Source organism: Kazachstania africana, chromosome 7, assembly GCF_000304475.1.
Source record: "Kazachstania africana CBS 2517 chromosome 7, complete genome".
In the NCBI taxonomy this organism is placed as follows: Eukaryota; Fungi; Ascomycota; class Saccharomycetes; order Saccharomycetales; family Saccharomycetaceae; genus Kazachstania; species Kazachstania africana.
The window spans coordinates 393,291-420,235 of record NC_018946.1 but is presented as its reverse complement, the minus strand read 5'-3'; the positions used below and the strand labels follow the sequence as shown (position 1 = coordinate 420,235).

At 36.2% G+C, this 26,945-nt stretch overlaps 15 protein-coding genes across 15 annotated transcripts; 5 read left to right on the top strand and 10 right to left on the bottom strand.

Annotated features, from left to right (window-relative positions):
* Positions 1-190: 190 nt before the first annotated feature.
* MGM1 (dynamin-related GTPase MGM1) lies at positions 191-2,908 on the bottom strand (the record flags this gene model as incomplete). Its single annotated transcript, XM_003958319.1, has 1 exon — positions 191-2,908. One exon carries the CDS (start codon positions 2,906-2,908, stop codon positions 191-193), a length of 2,718 nt encoding a protein of 905 aa, XP_003958368.1.
* A 322-nt stretch (positions 2,909-3,230) lies between these two features.
* Positions 3,231-3,974, top strand: HHO1 (histone H1; the record flags this gene model as incomplete). The annotated part of the gene is made up of 1 exon (XM_003958318.1): positions 3,231-3,974. One exon carries the CDS (start codon positions 3,231-3,233, stop codon positions 3,972-3,974), a length of 744 nt encoding a protein of 247 aa, XP_003958367.1.
* Positions 3,975-4,815: 841 nt separating this feature from the next.
* STE4 (G protein subunit beta) lies at positions 4,816-6,093 on the top strand (the record flags this gene model as incomplete). Its single annotated transcript, XM_003958317.1, has 1 exon — positions 4,816-6,093. The coding sequence occupies one exon, from the start codon at positions 4,816-4,818 to the stop codon at positions 6,091-6,093; it is 1,278 nt and encodes a 425-aa protein (XP_003958366.1).
* Positions 6,094-6,254: 161 nt separating this feature from the next.
* Positions 6,255-6,857, bottom strand: SAS5 (Sas5p; the record flags this gene model as incomplete). The annotated part of the gene is made up of 1 exon (XM_003958316.1): positions 6,255-6,857. The coding sequence occupies one exon, from the start codon at positions 6,855-6,857 to the stop codon at positions 6,255-6,257; it is 603 nt and encodes a 200-aa protein (XP_003958365.1).
* Positions 6,858-7,410: 553 nt separating this feature from the next.
* KAFR0G01950 (uncharacterized protein) lies at positions 7,411-8,229 on the bottom strand (the record flags this gene model as incomplete). The annotated part of the gene is made up of 2 exons (XM_003958315.1): positions 7,411-8,127; positions 8,221-8,229. 2 exons carry the CDS (start codon positions 8,227-8,229, stop codon positions 7,411-7,413), a joined length of 726 nt encoding a protein of 241 aa, XP_003958364.1.
* A 204-nt stretch (positions 8,230-8,433) lies between these two features.
* On the bottom strand, positions 8,434-9,312 carry SPR2 (Spr2p; the record flags this gene model as incomplete). The annotated part of the gene is made up of 1 exon (XM_003958314.1): positions 8,434-9,312. The coding sequence occupies one exon, from the start codon at positions 9,310-9,312 to the stop codon at positions 8,434-8,436; it is 879 nt and encodes a 292-aa protein (XP_003958363.1).
* A 351-nt stretch (positions 9,313-9,663) lies between these two features.
* AIM41 (Aim41p) lies at positions 9,664-10,215 on the bottom strand (the record flags this gene model as incomplete). Its single annotated transcript, XM_003958313.1, has 1 exon — positions 9,664-10,215. The coding sequence occupies one exon, from the start codon at positions 10,213-10,215 to the stop codon at positions 9,664-9,666; it is 552 nt and encodes a 183-aa protein (XP_003958362.1).
* A 202-nt stretch (positions 10,216-10,417) lies between these two features.
* RUD3 (Rud3p) lies at positions 10,418-11,839 on the bottom strand (the record flags this gene model as incomplete). Its single annotated transcript, XM_003958312.1, has 1 exon — positions 10,418-11,839. The coding sequence occupies one exon, from the start codon at positions 11,837-11,839 to the stop codon at positions 10,418-10,420; it is 1,422 nt and encodes a 473-aa protein (XP_003958361.1).
* A 443-nt stretch (positions 11,840-12,282) lies between these two features.
* RFC1 (replication factor C subunit 1) lies at positions 12,283-14,868 on the top strand (the record flags this gene model as incomplete). Its single annotated transcript, XM_003958311.1, has 1 exon — positions 12,283-14,868. One exon carries the CDS (start codon positions 12,283-12,285, stop codon positions 14,866-14,868), a length of 2,586 nt encoding a protein of 861 aa, XP_003958360.1.
* A 793-nt stretch (positions 14,869-15,661) lies between these two features.
* Positions 15,662-16,942, bottom strand: KAFR0G01900 (WD40 repeat domain-containing protein; the record flags this gene model as incomplete). Its single annotated transcript, XM_003958310.1, has 1 exon — positions 15,662-16,942. The coding sequence occupies one exon, from the start codon at positions 16,940-16,942 to the stop codon at positions 15,662-15,664; it is 1,281 nt and encodes a 426-aa protein (XP_003958359.1).
* A 1,019-nt stretch (positions 16,943-17,961) lies between these two features.
* Positions 17,962-19,314, bottom strand: WTM2 (transcriptional modulator; the record flags this gene model as incomplete). Its single annotated transcript, XM_003958309.1, has 1 exon — positions 17,962-19,314. One exon carries the CDS (start codon positions 19,312-19,314, stop codon positions 17,962-17,964), a length of 1,353 nt encoding a protein of 450 aa, XP_003958358.1.
* Positions 19,315-20,254: 940 nt separating this feature from the next.
* HER1 (Her1p) lies at positions 20,255-23,557 on the bottom strand (the record flags this gene model as incomplete). The annotated part of the gene is made up of 1 exon (XM_003958308.1): positions 20,255-23,557. One exon carries the CDS (start codon positions 23,555-23,557, stop codon positions 20,255-20,257), a length of 3,303 nt encoding a protein of 1,100 aa, XP_003958357.1.
* An 898-nt stretch (positions 23,558-24,455) lies between these two features.
* On the top strand, positions 24,456-24,935 carry ISU2 (putative iron-binding protein ISU2; the record flags this gene model as incomplete). Its single annotated transcript, XM_003958307.1, has 1 exon — positions 24,456-24,935. One exon carries the CDS (start codon positions 24,456-24,458, stop codon positions 24,933-24,935), a length of 480 nt encoding a protein of 159 aa, XP_003958356.1.
* A 297-nt stretch (positions 24,936-25,232) lies between these two features.
* RPB8 (DNA-directed RNA polymerase core subunit RPB8) lies at positions 25,233-25,676 on the top strand (the record flags this gene model as incomplete). Its single annotated transcript, XM_003958306.1, has 1 exon — positions 25,233-25,676. The coding sequence occupies one exon, from the start codon at positions 25,233-25,235 to the stop codon at positions 25,674-25,676; it is 444 nt and encodes a 147-aa protein (XP_003958355.1).
* Positions 25,677-25,808: 132 nt separating this feature from the next.
* Positions 25,809-26,648, bottom strand: DSC3 (Dsc3p; the record flags this gene model as incomplete). The annotated part of the gene is made up of 1 exon (XM_003958305.1): positions 25,809-26,648. One exon carries the CDS (start codon positions 26,646-26,648, stop codon positions 25,809-25,811), a length of 840 nt encoding a protein of 279 aa, XP_003958354.1.
* Between the last annotated feature and the right edge of the window lie 297 nt (positions 26,649-26,945).

The window sequence follows — 26,945 nt, the reverse complement described above, 5'->3', positions numbered from 1 at the left end:
ACTCGTGCTTATTAAGATGACATCGTTTTTCCCATTTTATTTTCGATGTACAAATTTTTCAATTTTTTTTTGTGAAAGCCGTTCTGGCTGTCTGGGTGTAGCTCCCGTTCGAAACTCTCCCGCGGAAATTAATTTAGAAAAGCATTTATAAAGGCATTGAATTTTGAATATGTACACAGAGATGGAGGTTCTATATATTAGTATTTACATTTTTGTAGCTCTTTTTGAAGACCAAAATTGAATCGATTTTCTCAAGTGCTAACTCTAACAGCTCCTTTCTCTTTTGTAAATCAATGTGTCTTGCAATTTTTGGATCTTCTTTAGCAAACATTTCGATTTGCTCTTCGCTCAGAGTACTCAACCTTCTATCCAATTCTATTGGGAAATTGTAGAAGAAGTCACTTAGTAATTCAACATTTAAAAATAGTACAGCGGTTGATATCAATTTCTCACTTACTGCATTTAAAAATACTTCTGGACAGCGATCTTTCTCAGATTTCGAGTAGCATCTATTTCTCAGCATCCTCATTCTGAAGTTCAGTACCTTCAATCTTTTGTCTAGGAATACTGCCTCAGAACCTCTCTCTAACAAAATCTTAGACATTCCAAGGGTTTCTTGTTTTTGTAAGCCATCATCATGATCCAAATATGACATTACTCTCTGTAGCTTTTTATTTCCCACTGCATTTTTTATAGTGTCAAAACGCTCTTTACATTGATGGTACTCTTCCTTCAGTAAACTAATCGAATGATTTCTGGCCAGTTCCCAATCACGATCTTCTAAGTCAATTTCATATTTGTAAGGCTTAATACAGTTCTCCACTTGGTCAGCAGTAGAATAATACTTTGTATTTAGTACATTCACTGCAGTGTTGGTCACCAAATCTTTAATTAGTTCATGCGATTTTAATTGAGTGTTATTTAAAATGTTATCCAGTTCCTTTAAGATCGAGTTTGTAACTAACATTGTTGAAAGCCTACCAATACCAATTTTAGTCAAACTTGAAGAGGCAAGTCCCAGTTTTCTATGCCAATATAACATTTCGCTATCACTCTTCATTGTAGACGAAAGCGAAGTGGCAAGATTTTCGTCTTTCCAGTATCTTGCAGCTAGAAAATCAAGCACTTTTTGATCGAGATCTGCCTTCAATATCGATTTCAATTCAGTTCTACTGAATTTCTCCTGGAACTCTTTTATGGTTAACTTTAATATATCTACGTTATTCAAAAGATATGATTTCGGAGTTAACTGTCTATCATTGAATTCAACTTTGAATAAATAGGAAGTATCATCCAGTTCTTGTTGTATTATATTTGATGTAGGTTCAAGTGCGTTGGACATTGATATTTCCAAGATTTTAATTAATCTTTCCCTCAATTTTTTTGTCGATACCTGACAGTTGCTAAAAATCTTTTTATTTTGTTGAAAATATAATTTTTCAAACTGTCTCGATTCTATTTGTTGCAAACCTAATTCATTCTCGGAGCTCTTATTTTCTTTACTTGTTTGGTCCAATTTTTTACCAAACAAACCACTTAATGGTGAATGTGATGAGTTGTTGGAAGTTGATTGGTCATTGAACAGACTAAGGTAATTGTGCTTATTAAATTCGTTTGGTGCTTTGGTTATGACACCAACGTATCCCATCTTTAGAGGATATCTTCTGTTGTTCAATATATCTTTGGCCATACTTGCACTTACTAGATCTAATTTGGTGATAACACCTATCGTTCTTAACCCTTCTGGATCGGCTTTCTTTGAGGCTCGTAATGCAGAACTGTTAGCAAGATCGACATCTGCAGCTGAAATGGCCAATATAATATTTGGTTCCTTCAAATATTTGTCACACAATTGACGGATTCTAGATTTTAATTCTAATGGTTGATCAGCAGCTTCAATCTGTATATAACCTGGTAGATCTACTAGTGACAAATCGGGTACTCTGGAAGATTTGATAGTTAGTTGAATTGGGTCGTCCGAGACTGCTTCCGAAGATGGGATTGCCATATTCAATTCTAATAGGATTCTCCTCACTTCTTTGAAATCTTTCAGATTATACAATCGTTGTGAGGGAAAATCTGCCGTAATTTCTGGAGAGTTTGGGGTATTCACGAGAGTTAATTCTATGGGTCTTTTTGTTACCATGTTAGAACCTTTGGGTAAAAATTCTTTTCCCACTATGGCCTCCAATACAGAGGATTTACCAGAAGATTGAGATCCAATGACCACAATAGAAGGTAGCGTCAAATGAGTTGAACCTGGGTCGACTCTATTCAAAATGGTTCTAATTTCTATCATTTGCTTGGTCAAATTAAGCATTTCATCCTGAGTAGTGTCGATACTATCATCAATTTCGCCATCTTCATCATTCGAATCCTCATCCCATGCATTATTGTCATGCATTTTTTGCAACTCCTGATCAAGTCTCTCTTCCTCTTCTTCTTCAGCTGCCAATGTTGCAGCCAGAGTGGCACCGGGTATAGAGCCATTTGAATTAGAACCACCACCATCATTACTGCCGTTCTGAAACAATCTCACAATCTTATCCTTCATTCCACTTGAAAAATCCTTCAACTGGTCTATCTTATCCATAGTATAATTACTTGTCTGTTCCACTTTGTATGCAATGTAACTCCCAGCAGCTGCAATGCCACCCCCAAGATACACGGGGGTCTTTGCTATCTTAGCCACCACCCTGGGGATAAACGAACTAAACCTCCGCGTGGCGACCAGCTTTAGCTGAGGATTAAACCGTACATTAGAGTTGAAATGCATGAATTTTATGAGTTGTAAAGGCGACACTACCGAGTAGTAGTACAATCTTCGTCCCTGGACGTGGGCACCTCGTTGTAAGGGACTTCTCAACGCCACCGAACGTGACACTAAACGAGAAGCAGCCAATCTCATCAACACAAGATATCTTCTTACTCAATTATTTACTTCTTAAACAGCGTCGTTTTGACTGTCACTCTTCTCACAATTTGATTGATTCAAATTTTGCATTTCAAAAATCGATGATACTCGAGATGGAAGCGAGGAACGCAAAATTTAAGGGAATTTATTTTCCTTGTTGATAAACAAACAAACTTTTTAGTTTCGAAAATATGCAAGTAGATCAGTTGTTACAGAATCGCAAGACCAACTATTGGGTATAATAGCTGTTAAAGGAGATCCAGCATCAAGACAATTGCTCTTTTATTAAAAAAAGTACTAGAAGTTCGAGAAAGTAATGCCAATCAGAAGACCAACTTTGAAGAAGACACAGGCAAAGAAGACGCCTGTAGTTGCTAAGAAAATCGTAGCCAGGAAGATCGTCGAGGAGCCTGCTAAATCCTACAGGACTCTAATCACAGAGGCATTGGTTAGTTTACACGATCGTATGGGATCTAGCCGTCAAACCCTCAAGAAATTCATTAAGGAAAAATATCCATCAGTCGGTGCTGCTGCTAACTTTGACATGTACTTTAATAATGCAATTAAGAAAGGTGTACAGAGTGAAATCTTTTTGCAACCAAAGGGTCCATCTGGTCCGCTCAAATTAGCAAAAGTGTCAAAGACCGATGATAAGAAGCCTTCCAAAGTGGTTGCTGCTAAGAAGGCAGTTAAAGTCACTAAAAAGAAACCTGTCGTTGCAAAGAAAGTTGCATTGAAAAAAGCACGTAACGTTGTCGCTGAACATCCTTCGACGTACAGAGAAATGGTCTTGGAAGGGGCTACAAAAATTAATACTGGGAAAGGTGCCAGCCGTATTGCTTTAAAGAAGTTTATTAAAGAAAAATATAGCTCAGCTGGAGCAAGACCTAATTTTGACAGTCTCGTCAACAACGCTATTAAAAAATGTGTCGATTCCGGCGAATTGAAACAACCAAAAGGTCCCTCAGGAGTTGTCAAAATTGTAAAGATCGAGAAGTCATCCTCTGTAAGCAAGACTAAACCTAAGAAGAGGGCCAACGGTGTCACAAAGAAAAAATAGATCCACTAAAAGTCTAACTCTATTTTTCCCACTCTTTCTTTTTCGCTGCGTTGTAATCCTTTGACTCCTTCTCAGATTATTTCTTTTTGTCTAGTCTCTTTCAGCATATATATATATATATGTTATTGTATGTTTATAGTATGTATTAATATTAAACACGGCCTATTTCTTACAGCTAACAATCAATCGGAGCAACTTTTTCCTCTACAGTCATCTCTGGATATGTACCACACATCCTCTGAGGCGATCTAAGAGAGGATCTAAGAGAGAACATCGCATGCATGAGGCCTTTTTTTCGTTTCCTCTCTTTGCTGCCGCATGCACGATGTAAAAATTAACACGATCCCACATCGGAACTTCGCTTTGGTACATCGGATTGTCTATGGGCATTTAGCTCGAACAAGTGACTTTTTGAGGTTCTTTCATTTCTTCCAATCTCGAGAGAATGGGGCATCCCAGCTGCATTGCCTCCTACATCGAGGTGGATCTACTCATATTTTGACTACGATCTCCTAGTGGTTATCGAATTCTGATTAATATCAGTTACTTAGTTTCAATTTTGTTTCAATCATGTTTCATTGACCTTTTCCATTTGGCTTTAGACTTTTTTCCCTCACAATGCGATACTTTCTTGCTTAACTAACGTTCACCTATCGCTAATTTTTCACATATATTATCTGTAAACAAATAGCACCTCAGTTACAAAATATTCTTTGCTTTCACTACTGGGGCTAAGTCGATTGTCAATATATATCTTCAAATTTTTGAAATTTACAAGCAAGCTATAACAGAGGTCTTTAAAGAATTTTTAATACGCAAGAGAGTACAGACAAATTTGATTATGACTACATTTCAACCCACAATGGATTTATCATTCTCAAGTGCAGCTTATATACAACCACAGACTCTGATGTTCTCAGATAATGGAAATTTAGAGGAAGAAATTCAAAATAAAATTAATATAGCAAGGCAAGAAACTAAAAATCTTTATATTCAAATTGACAAAGTGAAATTGAGAGTTCAAGATGCAAATCTTTTCCAAATGGCGAACACAATAGAACCTTTAAATAAAAGTAAAATAAACTTGAAACCAACGATAGTGTTAAAAGGTCATAACAATAAAATTGCAGATTTTAGATGGTCAAGAAATTCTAAAAACATTTTAAGTGCAAGTCAAGACGGTTTTATGCTTATATGGGATAGTGCAACTGGTATGAAGCAAAATGCCATCCCTCTGGATTCCCAATGGGTACTTTCTTGTGCCATGTCTCCAAATGGAAATCTGGTCGCAAGTGCAGGCCTTAACAATAATTGTACTGTTTACAAAGTCTCCAAAGAAAATAGAGTACAACAAAATATCACTTCCATATTCAAAGGTCATACATGTTACATTTCAGATATTGATTTCCTTGACAATACTCAGGTACTAACAGCTAGTGGTGACATGACTTGTGCATTGTGGGATATTCCAAAGGCAAAACGAGTTACCGAGTATACAGACCATTTGGGTGACGTTTTGGCGTTGGCACTTCCCACAAACAAAAATAATAACAACGATGAAAATATTTTTGCAAGTTGCGGGTCTGATGGATATACTTATATCTGGGATATAAGGACCCCTGGTTCAGTTCAAAATTTTTTCGTCAGTAATAGAGATGTTAATACTCTTCAATTTTTCAAGGATGGGAATTCTATCGCTACTGGTAGCGACGATGGCATGGTTAATTTATACGACTTACGTTCTGATTGTCCAATTGCAAATTATTCATTATCCACTAGTCTTCATAGCCAACAGTACGATCAACCAACTTATTCTGAGGCCAAAATGGTTTATAGTAGGCATTCTCCACAATCAGCTACGGCGACAGCAGTAAGTTCGAGCTATTTAGATAATCAAGGTGTCGTTTCAATAGACTTCAGTAATTCGGGTAGATTGATGTATGCATGCTATACAGATTCCGGATGTGTGGTTTGGGATACTCTGAAAGCGGAAATTGTTGGTAAATTAGAAGGTCATAGTAACAGAGTCTCAAGAGTCAAGACAAGTCCAGATGGATTAGCTGTTTGTACAGGTTCGTGGGATTCCACAATGAAAATTTGGTCCCCTGCATATATGTAAAAATGTACGCATCCTTCAAATTTTAATATGTAATGCTCTTTTTAATGAATGTCTATTTAGGATAGGTTCCTTTCTCTGGAATTTTTCCTGAAGAGTGTACCGTTTTATATAATGCATAGATCAGACGCTCATGCTAGTGATGATAAATGCTTTTTGTGCTTTCATATGTCCCCAAAAATTTCACTATCATCTTCTTGTTTGAGTTGCGCTTTTGAATCATTTGAATCTTCCATTCCTCTATTTTGTATGAAGTAGCCAAGTTCATCAATCAGATCATCTGGTAATTGCCCCAAATACATGTAAAATGTATCCATTTTGTCACGTTTCTCAACCTCTGATTGAACAGCACTATTATTTAGTATTTTTTGAACAAATTCTGTCACTTGATCTTCGTCTAGAAAGGGAACTTCACGTAGCCATTTGGTTCCTCCCTTGTATGGTTCCGGGTCAGCGTCAATTGCTGGTAAGTCAAAGTCTTTCTCCAAAAAGGGTCTAAATTCAGGTAAATAATACGGTACATCTATCGTATAATCCACTGCATACGCATTGTCTGCGAATGACAAATCATGATATATTGAAAATTGACCAGCTTTTCCTTTAAAATGGCAAACAATTTTCATGTCGAATTCACCCCATCCACTTTCTTCTAGTGTGAAGGGAATAGTACTTATCTTTCTTACTGGGTTTTCAAATGTTGGATGCAAATAGAATGTACAAAATGATAGAATAGTAGCCGGTACTTCCATTCCATCTTTGTCTAGCATGACAATTTGAAGTCTCCATCGCCTCAAAGGTAGGGATTGATCATCGGGGGCTTCCTTAAATATGATTTGCTCTGTTTTAACTCTTATCGTTACTTCGAAGGAAGAGTGTTGCTGCTATTCATTGTTCTTGTTAGTAAGACAAAATCAGCTTTCAGAAAAAAAATAAAGTGAGATAATCGACGTTTTACTTACCGTCGTGCTACTCATAATGTGGCGAATGATTAATGAGATTCAAACTGTTAAGATGTATTGATGATCAGCTTCAGTTTATTGACAATTTTTTTCAAAAATCAAATTAATTAGTTTTATAGATCCGAAAATTGTGCTAGATGATGCAATATTTTACATGGCTTTTCAATTAGAAACCGTGTAAATCCCACTTCAATGTCAACTGCATGGCTCATAGGTGCATACAATTGGCAGAGAAGAAGTGGTACAAAATATCAGTATGGCTTACCATTTTTTATAAGTATTAAAATTATTTATATATATATATATATACTGGTACAAAAATTACTCCGACTTAGAAACGTACCGACGTTAACTAGAGTAACTAATTTTCTGTGTTTTTCTTGACATAGTCCCATAGACTCTTTAATAAACTTTCAGGTAAACTAAACAAGTCCATAACAAATTCGCCTTCCTCCACGTTGTTTGTTACATCCATTTCAGGTGTTCTATTATCGGTAATCATTTGAACGACACCGACTAAATCATCTTCTTTCAATTTGGTCAAACCAAAAGCCAATCTTTCGATATCAACATCTCCTTTGATCATCGGCGTATTACTGGTAGTCTTTGCCTTTTTAGTCTTTGATTCGCCATTTGTAGTGGCTGCCGCCACTTTTCTCTTCGTGGTTGGCTCCTCCACAGGGCCACTCTTTGCTAATTCCTCTACCAGTAGAGGCTTATTGACTGGTACTTGAATGATATGATCACTTGCATAAGTATCCTGTAAGAAGTTTAAATCATGTGTGATTTTCTTTTCGCCAGCTTTCTCCAGTAAGAAAAGACTTATATGTAATGGGAAACCACCCCATCCTTGTTCGACAATCTTGTATGGTGCGTCAGTGAAGGTTCTATTTGGATTTGCAAAAGTTGGATGTAGATGGTATACGACTTTATCTAAAATAGTAATTGGGATTTCATTGCCGTCTTTATCTAGCATCGTGAGTTCAATGCTCCATTCACGCATTGGAAAGTTCTCTACTGGTGGAACATCTGGCAATATATGTTGTGTAGTTCTAATTCTTATTGTTCTCTTAACATTCTAAATTCAGGGAAGCGTAAAACGATACATAGTTAGTAATAAATCGAGGGGAAAAATACAGTAAATTGCGCATAATACAACGTAATAACATACTGCTACCATCGTTGGGAATCCCAGAAATCACTTCTTTCCTACTGTAATATCCTAGTTTACCTTCCTGCAATTCCACTATCAATTGCATTTATTTGTATATCCAAATTTGAAAAATACCAAAAAAAAGTCATGGACACGTAAGAAATGATTTTGCAAAGTGTCAGCGTCATAAATTAAATTAAATTAAATTTGTTATATATTAAATAGAATAGATTACGCTTGCATAAAGAATATAAACGAGACGATGGATGACAGCAGCATGGTGGCTGGCATCAAGTAGGTAGCTCCACTTTGAAGTTGGCCGCTAGTCGCTGCAGTTGCGTTGGAGACTGCTGGGGTGAATGTGGCGTTTCTGGTGGCCTCTACTGCCATTGGTGATGTAAACACTCTTGTAGGTGTTTCTGTCTTGGATACACTGAAACTTACTGTTGTAGTACTACATTCAAAAGTGACAGAGGTTGTATCGATTGCTCTCGTGACATTAATTATCTTATGACTATTGAGTGACAGCGATTCTATTTTATTATCTGTATTGATATCCATTGCTCTTGCAATATGCAAGTTTGCTGAATTTTTGTTCTCACACTCTTCACAGAAAGCTTCGTATCCTTGATCAAATTTGTAATGATCTTCGAATAGATCGTCATCTGGCAAATCATCCATAATTTCTTCCAAGATTTGTCTGACATCGGAGAATCTTCTATGTTTTTGTATTGCATCAATATATTCTCGAGGTTCATCGAGTATATTTGACAAGAGCGTTCTGAACTCATTGTTTTCTTCTTCATCACCTTCATCCTCGTCAAAATAATAGTCTTCATCAAAATCAAGATCATCATTGGCTTTGAAAATCTTTGGAGAACCAGGAATGTCAGAAAAGAATATATTAGTAGCTTGAGAAAATTTCTTTAATAGTTCTGGTGTTAGCGTTTCAGTGTCGACATGAACTTCTAATGGTTCCTTGTTTAATTGCGATGAAAAATGCGAACTATCTGTATTACTCTCTGTGTTCAACGTTACTGTGAATTTTGTAGCTAATACTTTTGCTAAACAGAAAGAAAAGAGGGCAGTGAAAATGACTTGTTTGAGCATATTTGTCTAGATATAAATTGCGATAATACTTGCGTTTTTTTATACGTTAAATGGTTTATTGGATCTTTCAATCTATTTCGTTGAAAGTCAGTGTTGCAGATGGCTTTTTTATGGCTATCTGTTTCTTAATAGAGAAATAAATGACTAAAGGAAGAGTCAGTATCAAGAAATATCTTTTTATAAACTTTTTTCCTCTTCTGCAGCCCCTGCGTCACAAAGATACCACCAGGAACTGGCTGTAAACACACTACTGAGATGTGACAGATGAATCCGAAAATCTCTTGCACAAGAGCAACCAGTTTCAAAATATATTATTTACAAGGTCATTTTTATATACATGGAATACGATGTTTATTTCTTGAAAACATCGTTGAACTGTGAAACAATGGATTTCTTAATCAAACTTTGGGAAGCTCTCCATTCTGTTGAGATTGTCTTCCAATCAACTTTTCGGAACACATCTTTCATCAATATATCAGGTGTTTCTTGTTTCCAATGCTGCAAAAGATCCAAAACTTTGGCGTTGACATCTTCTTCAGAAGCCACTGTTAGGCTTTGCTTATAACCATCAATAATCGCAATCTCTTTTGTTTCCTTATCAGCTAAATCTTTTCTTCCATTATCGAGAAAATTCCTAATGGAATCTTTTCTCTGAGCTATTACCTTGGAATAAACATCAAACAATGTGAATTCGTTCATGTGTCCATCTTTATCCTCAATTTCTTTATTCTTCACTTCTGATAGAATGCCACGTATAGTATTTTTCCTGATGATATCTTTTTCAATTAAGGCCTGTTTTAAATCCCTCTTCAATGAAGTAACGGCATTTGCATAGGCCTCAGAAGAACTCCACCTGATGAACCTGGATGTTTGTAACACTGCCCTGGGTAGCTTCTTCAACATTATTATCTGGTGAGCTGGAATCGAAAGACAGTTTCCTTAACTATATTGGTCACGGAGTTTTTTCACTTCATGATTGTTTTCTGAATATTAAAAAATAAGAGTGTCGATTAACATTAAACTTCGTTATTTTTTATTTTGGTTTATATAAATCAAATGATATTAAAATGTACATGATTCTATAGTAAATGCGAAATGTTTGAGTTTATTTCTCACTTTCCTTTTCTAAAAAGTCTGTCCACATCGAAACAAAACTTTGAGTCCTTGAGACACTTCTGGTTGTTGAACTTCTCTCTAAGTTATTTATCAAACCAGCTTGTTGCTTCTTATCTTCATCCCAATTCAAAAAACTGGAAAGAAGCTCGAGAACTTCAAATTTTTTAGGGTCTGCCCTTGGAATGGACACAAATGAGATTAATAGATTGGAAATCAATTCTTTATCAATGGATTCGGAGTCACTTGATTGTTTCAACATACCTAGGGCCTTCTTTAGATGTTCATTGAGAATGATAGCCTCGTGTCTCAATTTTCCTATTTGAATGGCTTGTTCTTTTGTCTCTCCTTCTAATCTATCCTTTACTTGCATTTCTTCCTTTAATGATTCAACCTGCTTTTTCAAACTATCAATTTCTTCATTATATTTTGCCTCCTTTTCGATAGTTGTATCTAACTGAGTTCTTAAGGATTTCAGTTCGAGTTCTTTTTCATTTAATTCTCTTTGATCAATTTTGCTTTGTTCTTCCACTTGTGTTTCAAGAGATTTTATTTTCTCTTCCAAGGTTTGTATGTGCTTTTCCAAAGTGATTATGGTTTGTTGTGATTCTTCTTTTTCTTCGATAAGATCAGCATTATTTTGCTTACTCGTGTCAAGAACAATAGTTAAGTCTTGAATTTTGGCTGATAACATGTCATTATCTTTACGAAGTGTTTCAAGGAGCGTCATATGATTTTTGTCACCAGCTTGTAAACGTGATTGCATTTCATCAATTTGCCTTTCGTACTGATGGCATTTTGACGTCATATTCTCACAGTCTCTCTCTAAATTTTCAATTTCTTTATGTAACGTTGTCACAGTGGTGGTTAACTCTGTTTGATCTTTTGTAGCGTTAGATAACTTATTTTTAAGCTTCAAGTTTTGAGATTCATACTCTTTTAAACTTTCTTTTGTTATTTCCAATTCTTGCTGTGCCTCTTTCATCTTATTGAAAACAGTTTTCATCGAGGACAATCTACTTAATAGAGTATCGTACTGAGACTTGATTTCATCCCTCTCTTCTTTCAAGCTAGCTACTTCACTTGAATCACGGTTGGTATCACTCTCTGTGACTGTTTTTTCACTCTTTGCCCTGTCCAATTCAGCTTGTAATTGCGCAATCTGTTTTCGTAAATCAGTAACTTCAGTATCAATTGTATCATTGGCATTGGTGCCTTCCTGTGGTGCAGCCACCACAGGAGAAGAAACTTCATTTTCTTGTACAGTCCCCTCACTCCCCGCTGAGATAGAATCCATCACTTCTTCTTTTTCTTCTTGTTCTACTTGCTTACTGGCTCCGTCATCTTTTGGAATCGCATCCTCTTTGGAAGCAGCGTTCGACTTCTTGTTTCCCTTTTTCTTATTCTTCCCCATCGATGTACAGAACTCTTGCTAGTGCTATCGTTCACGAATTTAGTGGTGCGTGCACAGAGATAACCTTTGACTTCACTTACGAGTTTATCAATGCAAACTCTTCGCGATACTTTAGTTTTTTTTGCTTTCTCTATTGCGATAATCCATCGAATTCACTTAATGAGACCAACCACATCATCGAATGTTGAGATGAGCACCACTTCCATTTCAACTGAATCCAACGCTGCCAGATTGGCAACTCCATGAAGAGTGCTCGCCATTGGCTACCCACAGTTGATGAAACTTAGTATTATTATCGCCGGGTAACACCGCGTGTTACTGACAATTTTCATTTCTTTCGTCTTGGGAGGTAAATAGAAGAATTTAATGTAACGTGCAATGGAATTATTGATAGATGAGTTGTACGAATTTAGGAGGTCAGTTGGTAGAATTGACGTTGGAAGATGGTTGATATTACGGATTTTTTCAATAAAAGCAAGAAGAAACCCACTTCTGCTCCAAAACCATCTGCTGTAAAGGAAAAGTCTAAGGAAGTAATTGATCTAGATGACGATGATGATGATGATGATTCGTTGTTGGAAATAAAACCAGCTAAACCACGGAGAGCACCACCGAAAAGGTCAATGACTGAACCCATTGTAAAGAAAGAAGAAGTTAAAACAGAAGCAGAGCCTCAGCCTAAAGCAGTAAAGAGGAGAATCGCTGAATCAAATAAAGTCGATGCACCAGTGAAGAAGGCTAAGACCGAGGGAGGAACAACTGCTCAGGATGTCCTCAATTCAATTCCATCTTTGGATTTGAGTACAGTTCATGTCAAAGAAGATATCAAGTTTGATTTTAGAAAATCGGGTGGACCAAGTTCAAGCGACGCTTCAGCCGATATGCCCATGGATTTCCCAGAAGGTGCTTCTAATTGTCTATTGGGCCTGACAATAGTGTTTACCGGTGTGCTGCCAAACTTGGAAAGAGGTGCTGTAGAAGCTGTAGCTAAAAGATACGGCGCAAAAGTTACCAAATCAATCTCAAGTAGAACCTCGGTAGTTGTTCTTGGTGATGATGCAGGTCCTAAAAAATTGGAAAAGATCAAGCAATTGAAAATCAAAGCAATTGATGAAGATGGGTTCAAACAACTTATCTCAGGAATGCCTGAAGAAGGTGGTGAGGGAGAGGCTGCTGAAAAAGCACGTAAGAAAAGGGAAGAAGAAGAAGCCAAGGCATTGAAAGAAGCACAAGATTTAATTAAACAAGAAAATATTAGAAAGCAAACTATGTCCATGGCCCAAAAATCAGGCGAATATATCAAAAATGAAGATAAAATTAGAGATGAAGATAAATTATGGACTGTTAAATATGCCCCAACAAATTTAAACCAAATGTGTGGTAATAAATCGAGTATTTTGAAACTTAAAAATTGGTTGTTAAATTGGAATATGAACAAAAAAAGTGGATTTAAAAATCCAGGTAGAGATGGTTCTGGTGTTTTCAGATCTGCAATGCTTTATGGTCCTCCAGGTATTGGTAAAACTACGGCAGCACATCTTATTGCCAAAGAATTGGGTTATGATATTTTGGAACAGAACGCGTCTGATGTCCGTTCTAAATCATTGTTAAATGCTGGTGTGAAAAATGCCCTCGATAATATGTCCGTTATTGGTTATTTTAAACATAAAGATGAAATTGAGGAAAGTAATGGTAAGAACTTCGTTGTTATTATGGATGAAGTAGATGGTATGAGTGGTGGTGATAGAGGTGGTGTTGGGCAGCTTGCTCAATTCTGTCGTAAGACCTCAACACCAATGATATTGATTTGCAATGAACGTAACTTACCAAAAATGAGACCGTTTGATAGAACTTGCTTGGATTTACAGTTCAGAAGACCGGATGCTAATAGTATAAAATCAAGGTTAATGACAATTGCAATAAGAGAAGGTTTCAAATTGGACCCTAATGTTATTGATAGACTGGTTCAAGCCACCAGAGGTGATATAAGGCAAATTATAAATTTACTATCAACTATATCTACGACTACCAAGTCTATTAATCATGAAAATATAAAACAAATATCAGATTCATGGCAAAAAAATATTGCATTGAAACCCTTTGATATTACTCACAAATTACTAGATGGCCACATTTATAATGAGGTCGGGTCAAATACGTTTACATTGAATGACAAAATTGCATTATACTTTGATGATTTAGATTTCACACCGTTAATGATACAAGAAAATTATATCAACTCTAAACCAGGGAACCTTTCACCTGGAGAAACTCATCTACAAGCCGTGGCAGAAGCTGCAGATAGTATTTCACAGGGTGATTTGGTAGAGAGAAAAATCCGTAGTGCCGAACAATTGTGGAGCTTATTACCATTACATGCTGTATTATCATCGGTACGTCCTGCATCAAAAGTTGCTGGTCATATGACAGGTAGGATAAATTTCACAACTTGGTTGGGGCAAAATTCCAAAACAAACAAATACTATAGGTTACTTCAAGAACTTCAGTACCACACAAAGCTGAGAACCTCCGCAGATAAGGCAAGTTTAAGGTTGGAATATCTTCCAATTTTGAAAAAGAGGCTTTTATCACCATTACTTAAGGAAGGAGTTGATTCAATTCCATCGATTATTGAATTGATGGATGACTACTACCTAACAAAAGAAGACTGGGACACAATTATGGAGTTCATGGTGGGTCCTGAAAGGACGGATGCCTTAATTAAGAAAATTCCAAGCTCAGTTAAAAGTGCATTTACAAGAAAGTATAATGGTATGACGCATCCTGTAGCCATTTATAGGGCTGGCGTCACTGTGGGATCCGGTGGTGCTGCACAACAAGGAACGCCTGATTTTGAAGATGTAGTTGATGCGGACACAGCAGCGGCACCTCCTGATGATGAAGACAACAATAAAGAGGATGACGATTTGAAGAAAGATAAATTAATCAAGCAAAAGGCGAGACCAGGAAAGAGGAAACCAGCTAGTGGTAAGGCCACGGGCGGCAAGAAGAGAAAGGTCAAAGCTTAAGCATAACGAGTGTGTTTTTTTTTGTATATATGTATATATATAAATACCAACTCTAGTATAAACACTTCATATCAATAAATTTGAACAAACATCCATCTGCGACCGTTTTTTTACCGTTTAGTACCACGAAGAAGCTCTTTGCTAAGGTGAAATACGATCTATCACTAGCAAAATAAAAAAAATCAATACTAAAGAAGCAGTAGAAATGATGGTGAAAAGTAAAATATTATGTCTGTTTATCATAACATTATTTCGACCCGTGTTTTGCTGGTAAAAAAAGTCTCTTTTGCTCCTTTGTGATGAGGAATTGAATTGGTTTTCAAGATCTATCAAATTGAAAGAATTTATTCTTTTATTAATATCGCTTGCGGTCTCTTTATAGATAGAAGTTGCTGGGTAATTTGGATACGTTAAGAAGGCGTTTACAGTTAAAAGTTTGTCCATTAGGCTGACTATTCCCTGAAGTTCTGAATTAACATAGCCATTTTGCATGCTGATTTAGATCAGATATTTTTTCAACCAGTGACATAAATTCATTTTATTTTGTGTCATAATGGAGAATTACAACTAAGTTGGTCAACAGCAGTGACAAAATCAAAGGAAAAATGTTATTGAAGCAAGACTGACACATTTTATTTGCAATCATACTGCCAGATTGCCTATACATACATAGTGTAAGTAATATATGTAAAAATCATGAAAAAGTAGAATAAATAAATATAGTCTCAATATAGAGCGATGGGGAGAGGATAAAAAAATATCATTAGTCAGATACAGTTCACGTCGGATGACTTTATTCTGAATTGACAGTGAATGGCTTGTAAATAGAAATTAGACCATCATCATCGACGTTACCAACTAAACCATCAACAACTGGATGGTAAGCGACTGTGTTTCTGAAACCCTTTTGTTGAGCGGTTCTTCTGCTACCCCCGGTGTGTAAGAACTTCAAGGTTTGTGCTTGTAATTCTTCAGAAGCTTCTTGTGGCAAGTTACCTAAATCAGCTTCATCATAATTAGACATAGCATATTCCATATCCCAGTGGTAGATGTTGCCCGAACCACCAACGGTGACAACATCGTATGGAGAAGTGTATGAAAATTGGACATCAGCAACAGTGTCACCACCGGAGTGGTAGAAATTAGCAATTTCCTTTTGAATTGGATCTTCACCATTTTGCCTGTTAGTCAAATCGGTAGTAGCAGTTTCAACAGCACGAACATCCCATAATTTGACGATACCTGTTGAGAAACCGGTCACAAATAAGTTATTAGTGACAGTAGAGGAATCGAATGCCGTTAATCTACCGTTTTGTGGGTCACTTAAGATGAATAGAGGCTTGTCACCTGTTCTAACATCCCAGAATCTTAGGACGTTATCGTCAGAACAAGATGCAAATAGATGGTTGTCAAAAAATCTGACAGTGTGAGTAATGTTAGTTCCTGGAACACGGATAGTTCTCAAGATTTCACTTGGTTTACCAGCATTATCGACAATTTTCAAGATACTTTCTTCTTCGGTACCATTACTTTGAGATTTGACAATGGTCTCGTTATCGAAAGATAGAGAAAAATCCGAGACGGCTAAATCACCTGGTCTAACATGAGAATGGATGGCTGAGTAGGAAGTAGCTGGACCCATCATTTCTTGGACAATATGGAATGGAACCTTAATACCGTCTTTGAACCAACCTAAGGAACCGTTTTGAGACATGACAAGAACTGTAGTGTCGTAACCAGAACCAAGGTAACTAATCTTGGAAACGGTTTCACCTTGGTAGACCCATTTTGGAGCTAATGGTTTACCTTCAACACCAGTGAACGCGTCGCCGTACTCGGACTCTGGCTTTGGCTCCTTTTTTGATTCAATTGGGATGGTACAATCAATTTCGTAAATGTCACTACCTTGAGAGTAAATGATGCTAGTACCAAGAGTATTATCATCCTTATTTGGTACAATCTTATTGCTGAAGGCAAAGGATTTTCTAATGGATGAAACGTCAACCCTTGCTTGGAATTTTGGTCTCAAACTGGAGATGTATTCGTATGAAGATTTCTTATAAAGTTTGGTCATTTCAAAAGATACTGTATGAATGTTATTTTACAACAAAAACAATAGATAAAAACAAGAAAAAACACTACACAATTTCCTTCTTATAGGTACTACTACTTCTTCTCTTATATAATTGGAATCGATCCTATATTTTAAAAAAAAAAAAATTTTTCAATGTTTGAAAAATGGGTTATCCTGTCCCCTTAAAAAATTCCATAGGCTCATCGAAAAAGAGTAGGAGGCAGGCAAGTAATAGGAAAAAGTACAAGGTACGGAAGTTTAAATCGGTTTTGTCCGGATGTTTCTTAGTGGCGTCCCTAAAAGTCTTACCTCTATTGTTATCCCCGAAGCAGAAAACTGGAAAAAAGAAACTAACGCATTTGCCTGTCGACAAACAGCTCTACCCCTTTCTTGTAGGAAATTGTATCGAGAACTTGGGTCAGAAAACAGCGCAGAAAATGCAAGGCTGATTTACGAATGCAGAAAAAAAGAAACAAAAGGCGTAACGTACGTTTTATTTTCAAATAAATACTTATGGCTGTGCTGATTTAGTAGTCAATTCTAACGCTAAGGTATGCCATTCAGCATTCCCAAAAATGTATGGCTTATTAATTCATTTATTGGAGGTGTGTGACTTAGCGAAAAAAGTGGAGAAGAAGTTGGACGGGTCGTAGCATTTAGGTATGAAAGCAATATATCAGAGACAATCATCGAAGGCTCTTCCAGTTCTTTTCGAGGTGAATGCAGTGACGAACCTTCCATATTGAGCACCGGCTTACCTCTTTAGCACAATATAGTAATCTATAGAGTTTCGCATTTTTACTAATTATTTACAATGCATTACATAGACTTCTGGAATCTTATGCAGGGTTCCAGCAAACGAGAGAAGAGTCGCATTTATTGTTAGAAATGACAAAATTGGCACTTCTGGCACACAGGAATTTATTAATTGGTATATCGCTCGTTTTTTTAAATAATCTTAGTAATTTGGTATCTTATTTTTATTTATATACAACTTCTGGTTACATCATTCTTTCTATTTATAGATCGAACTCGCTTAGAGTAAAAGGCTTGTAAACGCTGACCAAACTATCTACATCGACTGTTCCAATCAGATTGTCCACAATAGGGTGCCATGCTACAGTATTCTTCTTACCGAATTGTGCCATTGACCTTCTACTACCTCCAGTATGGAAAAACTTCAAGCATTGTCCTTGTAATTCTTCTGGTGCTGGAACGTTTGAGTTGTCCTTTGCATTGCCCTTTTCATTATCGTCATCATTTCTAGAGAAAAAATATTCCATATCCCAATGGTAAACGTTACCGGTGCCACCAACCGTTAGGAATTCAGATGATGAAGTTTCAGAAAATTGTACGTCAACCACCGAATCTCCTCCAGAATGGTATAAAGAGACCAATTCATTTTGTATAGGATCTTCACCATTTTGTCTATATGTTAAATCAGTTGTAGCATTTTCTACAGCACGAACATCCCATAATTTGATAACGCCTGTGGAAGTCCCCGTTACAAATAGTTCTCCTGTGATTTGTGATGTGTCAAAAGAAGTTATTCTACCGTTTTTTGGTTGTGTTAATACGAACAGCGGTTTTTCAGATGTTCTTGTATCCCAAAATCTTATTGTATTATCATCTGAACATGTTCCAAATAGATAGTTATCAAAAAACCTTACTGTGTGTGTTACTGTCGTGTCTGGAACTTTTATAGTACGCAATATATCGCCTGGTTTACCAGAATTATCAATAATTTTCAAAATACTATCTTCTTCTGTACCGTTACTTTGAGATTTGACCAAAGTGTCTAAATTGACATTTAAACCAAAATCAGATACTGCTAAATCATCTGGTCTAACATGAGAATGAATGGCTGCATAACTTGTCATTGGTCCCATCATTTCTTGAACGATATGAATTGGCACTTTAATTCCATCTCTAAACCAAGCTAGAGAACCATTCTTAGACATGGCAATAATAGTACTATCATCAGAACTATCCAAATAGCTAATTTTTGAAACAGTTTCTCCCGAGTAAACCCAGTTAGGAGATAATTTTTTATCCTCAATATCCTTGAAAGCTTCTCCATATTTACGATTGGGTATGCTTATCTCCTCGTTTTCATCTGCAATTTTCCCACTACCGTTTGGTTGATCCTTGTAAAATGAATTGAGTGGTAGTACACATTCTAATTCATATATATCGCTTCCTTGCGAGTACAATAAGCTTGTAGTCAGGGTTTTCTTTTTCTTGTCTGGAATAATCTCACTTCTAAAAGTAATTGTTTTTGCAAAATGCAAGACATCATCCACACGGGTCATAAAAGTGGGTTTAACACTTGAAATGTGGTGATACAATGATGATGCAGGCTTCCTTACCATATTAGTGGGATTCTTTTGGTCTGTATATTGATAGAAGATGTATTGAACTATCCTAATGCTATTAAAAAATCTTTATATTTCTCTCTGTTTTCCCGATGCTGAAAAAAAATAAAAAATTAGACGATATGAAGTAAACTTAGTGTCAAGAAAGATCAAGTATAAAATCTTTTAAAAGCTTATTGACTGCAAATTGAAAATCAACACTGGCTGTATACAGTTTTCCAGTTTTTTCCAAAATTGAACGATTACAATATGCGGGTTTTATATAACTCTTTCGAATAATAGTTATTTACTATGGGGTGTTGGACCGGCGCAGCGCACCACTATATGTTCCGTCGATTCAATGAACATTAATTGAATTCAAGTCACCCACGAGCTCTAGTCGAAACCAGAACCTCTTCATGACATTCCCGATGACCGTGTTTTGGCTTATTAATTGAAAATGCATAAAAAAAAGTTTGCCTTGAGAGAACACTTGCACGGTACGATTGCAATGCCCCATTGCATAATTCTTTCTCTTCACAAAATTCATGGAGAGGATTATCGAGGGCAAAAAAACAAAACAAATAGCATGAAACTGTTAGAACTGCTTCGATCTCTGATTATCACGTGATGGAAAGTCGCTTGGACGTGCTGTTGCTGATACACGGAGCACGGAGATTTGATCGTGTAAAATAAGTTCATAACTGATTATAGTTTTATGACGCGATCTTACAAATTTGTATGCATTAAAGATGAACTGTTGGGAAAGTTGCAACAACCTCTTTTTTCTTTGTTTAATGTATAAAATCTGGAGCATATATGCATGAGTGAATAAACTCCTAAGTAGTAAAGCAGTTCGTTCAACTAGAACTTTTCTGCTAGCTGATTTGGTCCGTTTACTTTCAGTGTGTAAAAATCCGGAGGATCTAATTAATAGAGATTCATTTTTTCCCTCTTATTAGATATGTACGTGAGATAAGTCGTCCTGCAAAATTGTCTCCAAGTGTTTATTCTGCCGGGTCTCCACGGTCAATGATCTGGGTGCCTCATCTCTTTGACTACTGGAACTATTTAAATTGAGAGCGAGGTCGTATATGTTTTCCAATTCACGGTTATTCTCACCAACATTTTGAATCAGCTCATCAATTGAGTCAATTCCTTTAGTTTTGATTATAGCATTTCTTAGTTCTTCTCCAGTGGGTATTTTAGTTAAAATTTTTGGTGAGCTCGATGTGAAATCGCGCTGCATCATACTATTCTCGTTTTCATAAAGAGGCGATTCTGGTATCATTTCGTTAATCACAGTACTGCTATCATACTGAAATTTTGAAACGGTATCATTGAACATATTACTCGCTTTTCCGTCATTTTGTTGCAGAAATGTACCCCATTTATGTAACTCACCTTCTTCTTCCTCTTGTCTCTTACCAGCAACTGAAGTTGAAGACTGGGTTCTAAATAACACAGGTTTCCCCGTATCAATATCAATAACGGCATTCAAATCAGTAGCCATAACATGCGGCCTTGATTCACGTAGTTCACTATCTGCTTCAATATTCCCAACTTGCCATAGCAATCTATCAGAATCAATCCGTTTAATCCCAGGCCTAACGGGTTGTGGTGATGACGCAGCGTGTGTACCAGCTAATGACAATTGGCTCGTCACTTCAGCAAAATTTGGTATGTGTGAGAATATCTCCAAAATGTTAATCAAATTCTTCTTTAACAGCAGTAATCTTAATAGATTTTCCTTTTCTTTTGATGTCAATTCATCATTTTTACGTTTCTCTACTATGGAATCGATTGTCTCTTGAATATTAAAAATGGTCCCATTCAATTTTTCGAAGTATTTTTTCAATAGATATTTTTTGGTTGCATCTTCTTTCTTACTGTAAGTCAATGAAGCAACATTTCCATTGAATTTTTTCAATACTTCATCAGCTGTCTCTGTCAATAATGAACCATCAAATAGTAAATCATCTTGAGAAGATAAATCATCAATTTTGAAGTTCGAATCGACTGCCCTTTGCATATTTCTCATTAAACCCAATGCTATTCTACTTTGCATCTCCTCTGGTATTTTATCATAGTTGATATCGAGAGTTAATAGATTGGGCAAATCCCTCGCCATTGTATAAAGTGCTGTCCATAATGCGGTTGCACTGAATGCTGGTGCATCAGGAAGTACTGTGGTTTCATCTTCAGATGGAGATTCCTGGTGAGTTGATAATAGTGATATATGGTATAATCCTTTACATTTTACCAAAATGTTGCAAAGTACAATGATTTGTCTATAAGTTAGTGAATTTTGATCGAAATGAATACGTTTTAGCTTGGGGAATCTTGGCAAATATTTATTTAAATAAGGGAAGATCTCTGGGAAAATGCTTGACAGGTTACTAAGATCCAAAAATTGTAAATTTTCTAGCTTGGATAAATATTTCAATAGTAGCACTGTGTCATTAACATTTGTGATTGCTGTATTGTTTAAAGTGAAATACATCAAATGGTTGTAAGATTGGAATGATAGTTTATAAATCATGGGTCTCATAAGATCTTGTAAGTTGTTGAAACTCAAATCGACTCCCTGCACCTTGTCGTCTAACATCCAATCCATCACAATATCAAGGCGGCTTTGGTTTAAATCAGTTGCTGCTAATCCCAGCCTTAATCCATTTGTAACACTACTCGTTTGTGCCTTTTCTGACATTGTTGTCAAGACACCCTTTAAATGTTCGATTGGAACTTGGCTTATTTTGATGCCATTTAATAATAATTCTTCTAACGGTGCACCATCTCTATGTTGCAATGCTTGAGCAAATAAAATCCAATCCATATTTTCACGATGACTTGAGGAATCAGATTCGGTTCTTACTCTTGTTTGTGAGATATCCAATTTTATTAATGATTTGTTATGCAATAAAAACTGACAAAGAAGTTTCCAATCATTTTTATTTATGACGACATTTCTTAAACCTAGTTTTTGTAGTACTTTAGAATTTACTAGTGATTTTAATACAATTTGAAACATTTCTGAAGTTAAGAGGACATTATCAAAAATGATGGTATAGATAGGTACTATTGCAATAAAATCACAGAATGATAGGATATCAACCAAAGTAGGTTTAGGATTTAAAAATTTTAACACCTCTAAGGGGCCAGTCTTACCTTTCACCTGTTTTAAACTAGATGGTATTGGTAAAATTTCTCTTAAATGGCAGCAGCGTGTATATATAGTTTCTAAGGTGATCTTATGTAATGGTAATTTGGATTCTTCATCTTTGCCAAAATGATATTCATGCATATGGATGGGCTTATCAATTTCAATTTCATTAATATTTTTTCTTTCTATAGTGGAGAGAGATGCATCATTATTTTTTGTGGTGTTAACATTAGTAGTTCTATAGATTCTAACTTCTTGGGCAGTCCTTTCTGCAGTATGATGAGCTTCCTCTTGATGCCTGTTTGCTTCTTTAAGAAATTTATTGTGTCTTTCCAATGCAACTTTATATTCTATGGAATCTTTTGTATATTTTGGTTTTGAACTAGTGATAAAAGTTGGTTTGCCGTCTTTGGCACTTGTAGAATTGGCTATACCTAGACAAATTGAAGGCACTTTACTGATCATATCATTTGGGATGAGAATGTTACCAATTTTTGGGTTTCTTGAAGGTAATTGTTGTGGAGGGTCATTTTCAAATTTATCGACAGCAAAAGTGACTCTATGTAGGGGAGTCTTTGATAGTTTTTCAATGAGCGATGAGTCAGCTGATGATTCTGATTCAGGACTCGTATCAAATGTGTCTAAGTATATTGGTGTACTTTCAAGAGTGGTAAAATCGGATGTTATGGTTTCGGAGTCTATCTTCGTTAAATCATTGGAAAGATGACGTGGTTGTTGAGAGGCAGTCACAGAAGATGATCTTCTACCAAAGAGAGAACCAAATAGAGAAGATTTTTTTGGTTTTTCATTCAATGAATTGCTTCTCTTGATTTTTGTCATTGTCGTCGTAGTTGTTGTTTTTAAAGCACTTGACAAAGAAGACGATCTTGAACGTTGCCTCTGTGGACTAGTAGGAGGCGCTGCATCTAGAGGAGAAGCTTCAGCGGTAGTAGTAGCGGCACGTTGTTGTTGTCTTTGCTTTTCGATTGATTTGAGTACCTTTGAAGTCTTTGATTTTGATTGTCTTTTTGCTTTATACAACCAATCGAGGGGCACGTCAATTTCAGGATCGACGGTTGTATCGATGGGCACGATCATAGGGATCAGTAGGTCGTTTGTGGGCAATGTACTATTATATGATTGATTATACAAGATTGCAAATAATTAAAATCTGCTTAAACATTTTTCCCTGTGCGACGGATTTATAGTCGCGGAGTATTGTAAGAAATAAAACTGGGGTAACACTGATATCAAGACATAATGGGGGGTAGAGTATGTAAATTAGTCAATGGAAAGGAGGGAAGTAGAACGTAGCATTCAATAGTGCATGTTGTTGATCATTGACGTAATGCTGATTTTAATTTTTCCTTTCCGTGGGGAGGGAGGTTGTTCCTGGATGGGCGATACCCCCGACTGAATGCCACAATAGAAAAGCCACAGGGGAAGAACAATGCCACAGTTCTCTGAAACAAAGATTTACAGCCAAGCTGCAGAGCTCAAAACCCTCAGCAAATGCGTCGCTAAACACGGAAACCCTAAAGAATGAAGCAGCACGTGACATGATTTCACGTGATTTAATTTCACGTGACCATCGCCGCGATTCTTCCAACGGAAAAAAAAAAAATTTCACCAGAAATTTCTCGGGCCGAAATCAGTTTTTTTTTTTTTGGGTGCGACGGTCAAAACTTTTGAACCACACAGTATTAACGCTGTAGAGAGGATTAATTATCATCGTGTAATTTTGGGTGCGAAGCAGATGCAAAATTGTAAGGGAGAGAGAGAGCGAAAAATGAGTACAGCTGATGAGCCAATCTTAGATAGTGAGATCAGTAAAGATACTGATTATTAATTGATTTTTTTCCCCAGCTATTCAGTCATAACATATATAAATATAATAGTATCTGAGTTTTTCGACCAATATCAATCGATCACAACTATACCACCATACCAGTAATAATTACTAATATATTAACTTTCTCATACACATATATCTACAATGATAGTTTCTAATTTATTGAAAAGTACAACATCAACTGCCGCTACAAGAATTACAATAACACAACTCACTGCTAGAAGGCTATATCATCCAAAAGTTATAGAGCATTATACAAATCCAAGAAATGTTGGTTCTCTCGATAAGAAATCTTCTAATGTTGGAACCGGTATAGTGGGTGCCCCGGCTTGTGGGGACGTTATCAAATTACAAATTCAAGTCAACGACTCTACCGGTATAATAGAAGACGTGAAATTCAAAACTTTTGGTTGCGGTAGTGCCATTGCTTCCTCTTCATACATGACCGAATTAGTTCATGGAATGTCTCTAGATGACGCTTACAAGATCAAGAACACAGAAATTGCCAAAGAATTAAGTCTACCTCCGGTCAAATTACATTGCTCCATGTTAGCTGAAGACGCTATTAAAGCTGCAATCAAAGATTATAAGACAAAGAGAACTAACCCAACAGTACTACATTGATTTTTAAATTATATTATATATCCCCGCATACAATTAAAAATAACACTCACTCTCATATACATCCATCTCTTAACGTGACTGATGAATATCAATCACTTCATATATTATTATTCATCGATTCATATTGCGCATCACTATACCATATCTCGTGCCTGATGATTCCTATATATCTATATATACAAATTTCAGTATTTCACCAATCCGGGAAACATCTATAGGAAAAAAAATTTTTTATTTCAATGATGATGCTTCACACTGGTATTACCAATAAAATAATATAAATCAAACTATTCAATCATGTCTAACACATTATTCGACGATATATTCACCGTCTCAGAAGTAGACCCAGGTCGTTACAACAAAGTAGCGCGTATCGAAGCCACATCCACAACTCAAGAATCATGTAAATTAACTCTAGATATAAATACAGAATTATTCCCTGTACAAACTACCGATCAACTTACAATCACCATTGCATCCTCATTAAACGTCGATTCTGACTCTGGCAATACAGAAGATTCCGCTACTAGAAGTTGGAGACCTCCACTCCCTGGTGATAGATCCATTGCTGACGATTATGATTACGTCATGCATGGTACTGCTTACAGATTCGAAGAAGTAAACAAAGATTTAATTGCTGTTTACTATTCATTCGGTGGTCTTTTAATGAGATTGGAAGGTAATTATAGAAATTTAAACAGCTTAAAACAAGAAAGCGCTTATCTACTAATTCGTCGTTAATTAACCAAAAAAAGAAAATAATAGTAATTAAAATGCAACGATAAAATATGTACATGTATGTATCAAAAAATAGACTCCAATTAAGTATCTTTTCTCTTCGAACGTATAATATAACGCATATGATTCAATTCTTTAGAACCCTCTTACTAAACAAAACATGATATTTATAATCATTCCGGCAACAAGACAATATCTCTGCCTCTTATTGAAAAGTCCATCAATCTTCCATAGTATTATCGCAAATATCCCAAAACAAAACCCAACACATAACCCCACGAGTAGATCCTTATTATGCTTAAAATTCGCAATCGGCACGGAGTTGAATCTTTCATCATTGTCTCCAGCACCGTTCTCCATCCATTGTTCTTCTAATTCCCTTATATTTCGTCTACTCGTCCTATCACTCTCACCACCACTACCATCCACATCGTTACCTTCGTCTACGTCGTTATTTTGGAGAACATCGCCGTAAGTGGAACGGAACTGTGATCGAAGTAATTCAATTTCTTCATCACTAAACCCGATCGATCGTAACCTATCAAATCCAATAGCACCCATCGTTTCGGTACCATTATTTACATTATTTAATCTACCACTATCATCATTCTGTTCTTCATGCAATACTTCCTCAGAACTTAACTCATCTACCCCAATCATACAATGAATGAAAAATGCATCAGCATTTGTTGAATTTATATATGATATGATCTGCTCATTAAATGCAGATGCCGATATGATGGTCCCACTTTTCAAAAATCTTAGGGCGTGATCTTTAGTTTCACTGGGCTTCAATTCTCTAATCATCTTACGTAGCCAGATAATTGTCACTTTAGACACAGGTGATATCTTGGTAATATTTAACGATATAGGTGATATTCTATCGTCCGTAAACACAACTTTTATTATCTTCGCACATACTTCGTCATGCGTAGGAAGTAACGGTTGAGTAGAACTGTCTTTATCCATCATCATGCCAAACCTCCTCCCAACTTCTCCATATTATTATACACTTCTAACATATACCATACCTCATCTTTCTTTTGCCCTTATTAAAAAAATCAGCCAAATAACCATATTCACGTCAGGGTAAGAGCTCATCTCAGCAACAAAAAAAAAATAAAAAAAGTATTTAAATACAAAGATTTCTTTCAAATTTAGAAGATTTAATCTTCCTTTCGCTTTCTGTTAGATTCATCTTTTTGCTAAATACAACAAATTAAAATTAATCGTGCGGATTAATAATCCAGGACTCTAAAACCGTGTTGCTTC